Below are 10,134 nucleotides of genomic sequence, written 5' to 3'. Positions count from 1 at the left end.
CCAAGAAATGGACCTTATCAGGGCCGCTCCCTGGGACTTCCCAGCTGAATGGCTGAATTATGAGTCTTTATGAACTCAAGACCTACCAGATCATTTTCTCCCACTTGGGTCTTTTTTACTTATGAATGGAACCAGGAAAACATGGTAGATGATGGGGGTGGGGGCTGGCTTCTGCTCTAGGACCCTTGAGGTGACTAGTCTCCCATTCTAGGTTTAAGCCCCTAGGATGCTAGGTCAGATGGGCTCTTGGACCACTACTTAGCTTGTGCCAATTTTCTCTGGTTTGTAAGTAAAAACACTCTTAAGAAGTCTTCTGAAGTTCTGTAAACATGATTTGGACTTGGCAGCTGGCTCCATTTAACCTCCTGTGCTGGAGATCAGCTTGCAAAGCACTTGCCCAGCCTCCCTGGTAAGCTGGCTCCATCTGGAGGAGGAGGGCCTGACAGTGGGGACTTGACTGTCCCAAGAGCATGCACCATTCTGTGTCGTATAAATGCTGAGTGGGGATGAGGAGCCCCCAGTCACCTCTGTTGGGTCTGCAAGTTGAGCAGTGCAGAACTCTAGAACATGCATGGAGTGTGTGGCAGGCAGGTCAAGGTCCTAACCCACCAGCTCAGACACTACAAGTCTGGAAACTATCCACTGTAACACCCGGTCCCAGACATGATGCATGGAAGACCACAGGGGCTCCAGGCTGGAACAGCAGGGGCCTCAGAGAAGCCTTGAGGGGACAAGAGTAGGGTCATGGCCAGGCTAGAAAGACTGGTGCTTGATGACAGCTGCCAGCTGCTCTAGCAAGGCTGTGTCCTCAGGTTTGTGTCAACTGCAGACACCTACACAGGGCCAGACAAGTGTGCATCTCTGGAGAAATGAAAAGCCTGGCAGAGGCCCTCACTAGGGCACTGGTAACAACAGTCAGGGTTTATTGCCAATGGAACTCAACACAGGGAATGCTAGACACAGGGCAAAGGAGTTGGCTTCCTCCCGAAGCCCCGGACCTTGGCCCGTAGTTGGTAGTCTTCCCAGGGCGCAGGGCAGGCAGCTGGAGGGAAGCTGGGCACTTGTCCCCAGTCCAGCTGCTGGCTTTATTGGTGGCCTGGATAGTCCCCACCCCAGCCACTCCCCCTCAGGCTTGAAAAACACAAATTTATTCAAACTGCCAGGGGCAGGCAAGGCCAGGTCTCCAAGGCTGGGCTGCTTCAGCAGAGATTCCTGAGCCCCAAGAAACATGAGCTATGGGATCTGCTTTTTTTTTTTTTTTTTTTTAAATAGCTTCTGACCGGCTGAAAGGCCCCAGCTTTTTTGAGGGCTGAAATCTACCCTTCAAGGTGGGCAACGAACAGCCGTACTAGTGGCCAAGAGAATGGAAAACTACAAGGGGGAAGAGTGGCTTTGAGGTCAAGGGTAGAGACAGCACCTGAGCAGGGCCGCCCACAGCCAGGGCCTGCAGCAGCCCCGGCCACCCTGTTGCCAGGCTCCCACACAAAGCCCGGTCTCCTGGGGCTCCCACATGGATGCCCTAGCACCAGGCCCCCAGATGATGACTGTCCAGCCTATTTGCTCTCCCTGGCTCAAGGGTCACATGGCTTATCCCTGATAGCCAGCAGGGACCCTCTTTCACTTATGGCCTCAGACTTTTGAGTCCAGAGGCAAGGAGGCTCCTGGCTTATGTAGCCTTTTTTTTCCCAGTGTGCTGACTAAACGCAAGAAAAAGAAGTAACTCGCAACATTCAAACTATCCCAGATATTCGCTGCAGATTTGTGGCTCAGGCCTGCTGGGTCCCAGCTGCTCTGGGCAGTTCCTACTGAAGATAAATAGGTTCACATCCAGATGAACTGTTCCACAGAGAGCAGGCCCCTTGGACAGGTGACGGCTGGGGCCTTAGGGATACTGCTATGGGCTCCAGGTGCAGGAGTTGGAGGCCTCTCAGAGGCTCCTTGACCATTGCCAGACAGCCAGAGGAAGCCCAGGCATGACCACCAGCCATCCCGCTGAACACCTTAGGGGCCTACTAGTTCACAAGGTGAGCTGGGTAGACACCATCCTTTTTGTCGAGCTGCAGGGGTCAAAGATGAGGGGCTCAGTGTACAATTCGAGTGTAGCCCCAGACTGCACCCCTGGCAAGCTCTCCTCCCTAACCCAGCATCAAATGCCTGATACCTGGTTGTCTGGCCTGGGGGCTATGCTGGGTTTCTGAGCCAGGGGTGGCTTCTTAGCGGCCCCACTTCTGGGAGCTGGGCTGGGTCTGCTGGGCTCTTCCTCGCCAGGTGTCCCCATCACCCCAGCCAGCACATAGTGCTGTCTCCGAAGCTCCCCGAGCCGCACACGCTCTGCCTCTAGTGTTTTCTCCAGCTCCAAGACTCGCACCTGCAGGCCACATAGCCATCACAGCACTGCCCATGAGTCCCAGGGTCTTTCCCAGCGATCAGACCCTGGCAGCTGTGGGCATGAGGGGTACAAACCTGTGTCTCCATCTCCTGCTTCTTCAGCTTGATGAGGGACAGGCCAGAGAAATCCATGGTGTCTGTGGTCAGGGGGAAGAAGTGAGTAGCTGAGTGACCCCTCCCACCAGCTCTGGGAAGCCCCTTTGAATACCCAAGAGCTCGCCTCTGTCCTCGATCTGCTCCTGGCCCGATTTGGTGGAGGCCACCACATTGGCAGCCCTCTCATTGACAGTGCGGGAACACTCCTGCAGGCGGCTCAAGTGAGGACTGTTCTTGTTGGCTTTTACCTGCAGGGAGCAGGGCAGGCATGGGTTGGTTGGCCCCCACACCCAGGCCTGGCACAGGTCAAACCTGGGGCGGCAGAGGTCAGCACAGCCTTACCTTCGAGGCTGCCACCAGCTGGGCAGTGCTGGCTGCGATCTCATGGGAACAGACGATGAGCTCCTCATATTTGCCCATGTGAAGCACAACCTTGTCAGCTGACTCCCTGAGGGGCCAATCAAGAGTGGGTTTCTGCATCATGAACAGTATGACAAGCCCCCACACCCAACCTGAGCACCTTGCCCACCCCACCCACACCTGGGTTGACATACACCAGCTGTGTGGCTCCCCAGCCCACTGCCTTAGAGGCTGAGATGAGGCCTTCAGTCCACCGTGAATTCTTGGCATAAAATTCCTGCTGCGTTGCTGCCCCCTAGTGGCAATGGGAGGACAAGACAGGATGGTCCAATCAAGGACATTTTGGAAAGTGCAGAGGCATATCCCTGAGACCTCCCTGAGGTGTGGGGACTTTTAGCTGTGGCAACAGACCCTGTATGGGGGATGTTATGCACAAAGAGGTCAGGGGCTCAGAGTTTATTTCTCTTTCTGACACAGCCAGAAAGGCTGCCAGACCACAGCCCCTTTAGCTTACCCTGCCGCTGTCTACAATTTCCTTCTGCAGGCTGGTGGAAGTCATCACCAGGAGCCGGATGGCCTGCCAAGACCAAGATGGGTGTGATTTTCTGAGTGGTCCTGACACAACCGCCCCGCAGTCACTCACTCACGCACTCACCTTCATCAGGTCTGTGCAGGAGTTGAGGATCCTGGGGAGAAGCAGAAGAAAGAACACAGCTCTGTAGTGTGGCCTTGTAAGGCTTGGCCACGCCAGGGCAGGGGACATGCAGTTTCATGTCCAGCCCCTTTCTGGACAGCTCAGCAGTCAGGAGGGTTGAAACTCATGGATCCAGAAGCAGCTTCATGCTGGGGCTTTGGGGATGGAAGTTTGCACTCACCTCTCATTCACCGCCAGTTTCACTCCTGAGCTCTCGTGGCGGGCCTGGTTCATCATGTCCTGTACCCAGTGACAGACAATGAGCCAGCAGATTCCAGGAATACACTATCTGTCCCTGCTCAGATACAGCCTCCAGCCCTCTGAGTTCCCGAAGGAACTGGGGGAGTCCTGACTCAGCCCTCACCTCAATCCTCCGTACAGCGTCCTCGATGGCTGCAGAGGTGGCCGCCATCTCCTTGTCAACCATGGCCCCTAGCTCCTCTTGCCGTACATCAAGGCTCTTAGGCTTCAGGTCCTGAAACGATTAGGAGTCAGACATGTAGATTCAACCTCATCAAGGCCCAGAGAAAGATGTACAAGAGGTAGCAGACTAGGATGGCAAGGGCGGTGTGTGTGCACGGTCAGCTCTATTTACTGAGGCTGCAGCCTGTGAGCACGCTCACCTGCTCAGCCTACCACATGCACAGTACAGACGGGTCAGCACCCCTGCAGCCCATGCTCAATGCCTTGGCTGCACACCTCACCTGGCCCAACTGTAGAATGCCCTGCAGGGGGGTCCGCATCAGGCTGGGCTGGGCCCTTGGTAGCGTTGTCTGGTCCTGCAGCTGCCCCATGAGCTCCAGAGCTCGGGCTCCACACTCCCTGCACGTGTCAATCAGGCCTGTGGGGTGAAGGGAAGGTCATGGGGAAGCCTTTGCTTAAGAGTCCTGGATAAGGTCCCCACATACTCTGGCCTAGGACTTGTCCAAAGGAAGGACCTCCTTTCCCCTGTTCACTGTGAAGACCTTTGTGTGAGTCAAGATGAAACAGCCAGGCCCTGCAATCAGGATCTACTTACGGTCGGCCGGGTCAGTGGGGGCCAGGTGGGAGGTAGCGCCACCATTGACAATGGTGTCCGCGGCCAGATGGGAGAAGCGAGTCAGCGCTGCCACCAGGGCAGAAGCATCTGCAGATGGATAAGTCCGAGGTTGTTGGTGGGAGCACCGGAACTTTTGTGTGGGGACATTAGACAAGTGTACCATTTTCTCAGTGAGTCTGGGCTAAGGCTCCAAGCACCCCAGCATATGAAGACAGAGGGTGCTGGAGTGGCCAGGAGGCAGAGTCAGGTGACTCCAGGCCCCTTGCTCCCTCCACCTCCTGCAGATAACCAATGTCAGGCAGTGATCAGGCACACGGTTCCTGGGGAGCCCCACACCAGGCAGCTCTAGCTGCAGGAACTCCACACAGCACCTCCAGCTGAACTCACCTTCTGAGGAAGCCAGGTACTGGGTGTGGCCCTTCTCCAGGCCACTCACGGTGTCCAGGGCTGCCTGAGCCCGGCTCACCAAGTAGTCTGCAAGCACAGAGAAGAATGTGTAGCCTCAGCCCACTGCCACCTGCTTCTCAGGACTGGGTAACAGGTGCAAACATTGCTGGAGGCTGAGCAGCTGTCTCTGCATGGAAGGGCAGAGGTGCCCTGAGCACATACCTGGGGAGCTGGTGCAGCGGAGGTGCAGGGGGTCGTCCAGCTTGCTCACTGCATCCTGCAGAATGGCCTCTGCTTCGGCGGCCGCACTTCGCAACACCGCAAACTGTTCATCCAGCAGCTTCTGCCGAAGCCCCTGCTCCTGAGACTCCTGATGGGAGGGGGCGGGACCTTCAGACCTCGAGGCCCAGGGCTTAGCTCCAAGGACTAACAGTTGACAGCCGAGCGACCCCGTCTCGCTGACTCCCTCTGTGGAAGGATGCCCTAGTCTAGCTAGGATAGAGATCTCTAGATGATCTCCCTGCCTCCCAGGACGCGGATGACTCATGACAGGCAGTAGGGACACAGGACAAAACAGAGTGAGAAACAGCCCAGGACCTGGACAGACTTATCTCAAAGGGCCACTGAGCACACAAAAAGATGTTCAATGGGCTGCCAAGATGGCTCAGAGGGTAAGGGTGTCTTCCGCCAAACCTGTCAACCTGAGTTCAGTCCCTGGGACCCAGAAGGTGGAAGGAAAGAACTGATTCCTGCAAGTTGTCCTCTGACCGCCATACGTATTCCCCATCCCCAAACACAATACATACAGCTTAAAGGGGGGTGGGGGGATTCACTATCATCAGACAACTAGAAAATGCAAATCAAAATCACAATAAGCAGACCACAGACCCTGGGTGACAGAACACACCCAGCACTCAGAAGGCTGAGACAGGAGGACTTCCCTAAGTTTGAGGCCAACCTGGAACTGGCCACAGCCATGCAACCAGCCACAGTGAGCAGACGGTAAAACGTGGTGGCAAGGATGTGGAGAACTGGGAATCCTGGTCGTAGCTGCGGCTTCTTTTTGGAGAGCTGAGTCTGTCTCAGCACAGAGAGAAGACTGACTCGCCCACACTGAAGGGGTGAGCTGCCCAACAAGGAGACTGTGGCACAGTGGAGGCCGTACGTACCTTTTCTGCCAGCTGCCCCCGTAGCTCGCCCTTCTCCTGGGAGCTGCGCTGCTGCTCCTGGCTAAGGGCCTCTTCCTTCTCCCGCACTAGGCTCTGAGCAGCCAGCAGCTCCGCTTCACGCTGCCGAATGGCCCCGCTCAGTGCTTCCTTCTCTGTGGTCAGCGTATCCAGCCGTGAGCTCAGCTCTGACCCGCTCTGTGAACATGAAGCATGTCAAGAGCCATGCCAAACCTACCTGGCCTTACTCCCAGGTCTGCAGCCTACCACTCAGGGCCATGTCTTATTACCACACTGCCTCCCAAGACCCTGAGAACTCCCCGAGGGTCAGGGCTACCCTTGGCCTCCTCGAGGACCTACCGCCACGAGTATGGCCCAATTCACAGGCAAGAAGACCTCACTTGTCCCAGCCTGATCCCAGCACCACTGGAGTGGCCCCGGCTAGCAGGCACCTGTTCTGTGCGGCTCAGGGCCTCCTGTGCATGGGCCAGCTCTCCTGCCTTGGCCGCCAGCTCCCTCTTGAGCTTTTCCAACTGGTCACTCTGCTCTTCCATCTAGGACAGGACAGCATGTCAGTAGGGCAGCAGGGCTGGGAGGATGTGGGAGGAGGGGCCCACACTGAACACACCTTCATCTCAGACTCACGCCTCACTTGCTCCATCTGGAAGGCCAGCTGCTCCTTTACCCGTGCCACCTCCTCCTGGCTCTGCTGTGTCACTGTCAGCTGCTTGGCTGTGTCTGCATTCTAGAAGGCAGGGGGCGGGTTCTGACTTTGGACCCCGGCCCACACTGGCCCACACTTCCTGAGGCGAGGCACCCACCTTCCTCAGCAACTCGGCATGCGTGTTAATCAGTTCATTGTGCTTCTCCTTCAGTTTGCTGTAGCGTGCCTCTGTAGCGCTGGCCTTCCCTGCAGAGAGGTGTAGCTGAGGAGTGGGCAGGGTGGGTAGAATCCACCCTCACCCTGTTGCTAGGCCACCCCAGAGGTACGCACTCTCCGCCTCTTCTCGCAGGCCTTGGTTGCGGGCGCCTTCCAGCTGCAGGGCCTTCAGCTGAGCCAGCTCGTGACGCAGCTGCTCGTTGTCCACCAGGGCCTTCTGCTTCTGCTTCCGCTGCTCCTCCAGCTCTGCCTCCAGGCCGTTCACCTGGCCCTTAAGCTGTGAGATGTACCGCTGGGCCTGCAGGGCAGGAAGGGGAGTATGGACCCCTGGCCCATCCACATGGGGACCACCCCTGGCCCAGCCATGTGGGGACCACCCTTGGCCATACCCCTCACCTCCATCTTAATCTTCTCCAGCTCAGCACGGAGGGTCTCCACCTCTCTCTTCAAGTTCTCGATCTGGAGGTCCCTGGGGACAGAGATCCTGGTCAAGTTCAGAAGGTTCCAGACCCCAACACGGGAGCTCAGATGTCATGAGCAGCCACTCAGGACTGGGTGTTTCATTACTCTGTAGTTCCTACATAGGACCTTGCCAGACACAAGGCCTTTGCTAGGCTCCCCACCCCAGCTGGCCCCTCAAGACTCACCTGTCATCCTTCATGGAGCCATTGGGGGGTCCAAAGGTCTGATCAAAGAGGTCCGCCACCACCTGCTGTAACAGACAACATGGACCTCCAGGCATGGTAGGGTTGGCCCAGTCACCCTACACTTTGCCTTGTGTTGGAAGCCCTTCAGGATCAGACAGTAAGACATGGGGAGCTAGCAGATGGGGGTCTTACCACTGGCTCCACAGCAGGGGGCCCACTGCTGATCTCAATCAGGTTCTCAGGCTCCTCCTCCTCCGGGGCCTCCTCTGGAATCACCACCACCGGCTTGATGTGCTCAGCCAGGGCTGAGGCCCGCAGGAAATTGGGAGGTCCCTGTGGGGACAGCGTTTGGGAGATGCTCAGCCCCCCACAAGCCTTTCGGGAACTCATCCAGAGCCTGCAAGGAGCCAGGAGCTATTGCATGGGGCTGGGGTTGGGGCACCTCAACCCCAAGGCAGGGACGGGCACCTCAGGCAGTCTCGGGATCTGGATGAGTCTCTTGAAGTACAGCATGTCCGAGGCTCGGCGGAAGAAGTTTTTGAGGCTGCAGGAGGAAAGGGGAGACGGGTCATCGGGGAAGCATCAGCCCTCCTTCCAGCCATGCTTTAGCACCGCTCCCTGGGCTGGTACCTGTGAAACTGCTCATGGAACCGATCCCTGTGTCCTTGCAGGGTGTCTGCTGGGAGACCTGAGGGGACAGCACAAGTCAACAGGACTTCCTGTCTGCATGCTGCTCAGAGGTATGCTTTCCCTCTCTGAACCTCAAGATTCTGGACCGATGGAAGAGGAGAGGGGTCGCTGTGGCCTGGACAGCCCACCCTAATTGGGCAGGGAGACGAGAGTCCATGGGGTCACTTTAGCTCTGATGAGAGTCAGAAAAGGCAGCACGGAGCAGACAGAGATATTTATCAGCAGGGCCAGAACTGCCTCCCCGGCACCTGGCTGTGGCGTAGGGCTCTAAGACCCATGAACTATAGAAGTTGCCCTGAGCCAGCACCTGTGACCTGAGTACCTTTCCCAAACACGAGTGACAGCCTTTGCACTACTGCTCCCCAGAAAACACAGGGCCCGGGGAGGGGCCACGGACCTCTCCTACACCAGGTGTGCAGAAAGTCATGAAAATAGACAGATCTACACATGAAGTCTCTCTTCTTTAGAAGATGGTGATTTGTCTTCTCCATGAAACATTATTGGTGCTAACAGGGAAGGGTTTACGGGTTCTCTTTCTAAACCAGTACTCTCTCAGGCCTTCCTTCCAGTAACCGAGGGACACAGGGCCTCACAGGCCCTGCCAGGGCTGCACACTCACAGGAGTGCAGCTTGAACATGAGCTTCACTGTGTAGTGGTACAGGTGGCTGCAGTCCTGGATCACCTGGATGAGCGGTGCTAGGCGACACTGGCCAGAAGACATCTGGGACACCGCGATGGCTGTGTTGAGCTGCCGGAAAACTGAGAAAAGGGAGCAGGTAGAAGCCAGCATGAGCGATGTGGCTGGAGGTGGCTTGTGAGCGGCCCCACCCCAGGTCCACTTCAGTGACAGCTCAGGCGCTGGGGCTCGGGAGTCAGTGAGTCACCCTCCACTGTGCTGTCAAAACAGTGGTGAAGGTCTAGTGCTGGCCGGGCCTCTGATCTGGGCCTTCAGCAGTTCTGGGCTGGGACTAGCACCCCTTTGCTGGTGGCTGTCCTACGCTGACAACAGCCCCCAGGAACGAGGTCAAGCAGGATAGCAAGGCTGGGCAATCCTCTCAATAAGCTCTAGTTCGGGGAGGGTTTTCCAGAACCCAGACAAGGCTCTGGAGAACAGAAATGGCGGCTCCATACTCCAGGGCCGCAAAATTACACTGAACCTCAGAGAAGACACAGGCTTAGGATTGTCACCAAAGGCCACAGAGATGGCTCAGTGCTCACCACCAAATCTGATGACCTATACGGTACATGGAGAGGGACCGACTCCTTCAAGTTGCCCTCTGAACCCACCCATTGGTTATGGCACAGGCATGTACACACACACACACTAAATTAAAATGTAATAAATCTATTTAAAAATATGGTCGCTCACCAGGCAGTGGTGGCGCACGCCTTTAATCCCAGCACTTGGGAGGCAGGCGGATTTCTGAGTTCGAGGCCAGCCTGGTCTACAGAGTGAGTTCCAGGACAGCCAGGACTACACAGAGAAACCCTGTCTCGAAAAACAAACAAACAAACAAACAAACAAACAAACAAAAAAACAACAAAAAACAAACAAACAAACAAAATGGTCGCTCTGGCCAAGCATATTAGTGCACATTTATAATCTGCTCAGGAAGCTGAGGCAGGAGGATTGAGCTCAAGGCCAATCTTCTACAAAGCAAAACTTTGTCTCAAAAACAACAATAGAGGCCGGAGAGGTGGCTCAGGGGTTAAGCCATGCTGGCTGCTCTTCCTGAGGCTCCATTTTCCAGCACACACATGAAACCTCACAACAACTTGTAACTCT

General features: G+C 56.2%; 1 protein-coding gene across 3 annotated transcripts in view; it reads right to left on the bottom strand.

The window, feature by feature from the left end:
• Positions 1 to 10,134, bottom strand: part of Hip1r (huntingtin interacting protein 1 related) — a 30,443-nt gene that overhangs the window by 1,469 nt on the left and 18,840 nt on the right. The window contains exons 8-32 of one of the 3 annotated variants that reach the window (XM_076922870.1): positions 8,967 to 9,107; positions 8,288 to 8,345; positions 8,126 to 8,201; positions 7,850 to 7,990; positions 7,658 to 7,719; positions 7,407 to 7,479; positions 7,125 to 7,308; positions 6,952 to 7,040; positions 6,759 to 6,875; positions 6,583 to 6,684; positions 6,134 to 6,328; positions 5,187 to 5,334; positions 4,965 to 5,051; positions 4,557 to 4,664; positions 4,243 to 4,379; positions 3,903 to 4,013; positions 3,720 to 3,778; positions 3,500 to 3,530; positions 3,359 to 3,421; positions 3,039 to 3,139; positions 2,827 to 2,932; positions 2,609 to 2,732; positions 2,464 to 2,525; positions 2,162 to 2,368; positions 907 to 2,057 (exon numbers count right to left, since the gene is read on the bottom strand). In XM_076922870.1, the coding sequence (XP_076778985.1) occupies positions 2,013 to 2,057; positions 2,162 to 2,368; positions 2,464 to 2,525; positions 2,609 to 2,732; positions 2,827 to 2,932; positions 3,039 to 3,139; positions 3,359 to 3,421; positions 3,500 to 3,530; positions 3,720 to 3,778; positions 3,903 to 4,013; positions 4,243 to 4,379; positions 4,557 to 4,664; positions 4,965 to 5,051; positions 5,187 to 5,334; positions 6,134 to 6,328; positions 6,583 to 6,684; positions 6,759 to 6,875; positions 6,952 to 7,040; positions 7,125 to 7,308; positions 7,407 to 7,479; positions 7,658 to 7,719; positions 7,850 to 7,990; positions 8,126 to 8,201; positions 8,288 to 8,345; positions 8,967 to 9,107 (2,627 nt within the window). In that variant the 3' untranslated portion in view covers positions 907 to 2,012. Of the gene's footprint in view, positions 1 to 906; positions 2,058 to 2,161; positions 2,369 to 2,463; positions 2,526 to 2,608; positions 2,733 to 2,826; positions 2,933 to 3,038; positions 3,140 to 3,358; positions 3,422 to 3,499; positions 3,531 to 3,719; positions 3,779 to 3,902; positions 4,014 to 4,242; positions 4,380 to 4,556; positions 4,665 to 4,964; positions 5,052 to 5,186; positions 5,335 to 6,133; positions 6,329 to 6,582; positions 6,685 to 6,758; positions 6,876 to 6,951; positions 7,041 to 7,124; positions 7,309 to 7,406; positions 7,480 to 7,657; positions 7,723 to 7,849; positions 7,991 to 8,125; positions 8,202 to 8,287; positions 8,346 to 8,966; positions 9,108 to 10,134 lie in introns of those variants that run through there. The other 2 variants (XM_076922868.1, XM_076922869.1) reach the window with 2 other exon arrangements.

Source organism: Arvicanthis niloticus, chromosome 24, assembly GCF_011762505.2.
Source record: "Arvicanthis niloticus isolate mArvNil1 chromosome 24, mArvNil1.pat.X, whole genome shotgun sequence".
NCBI lineage: Eukaryota > Metazoa > Chordata > Mammalia > Rodentia > Muridae > Arvicanthis > Arvicanthis niloticus.
This window is presented reverse-complemented; position numbering and strand designations above follow the sequence as displayed.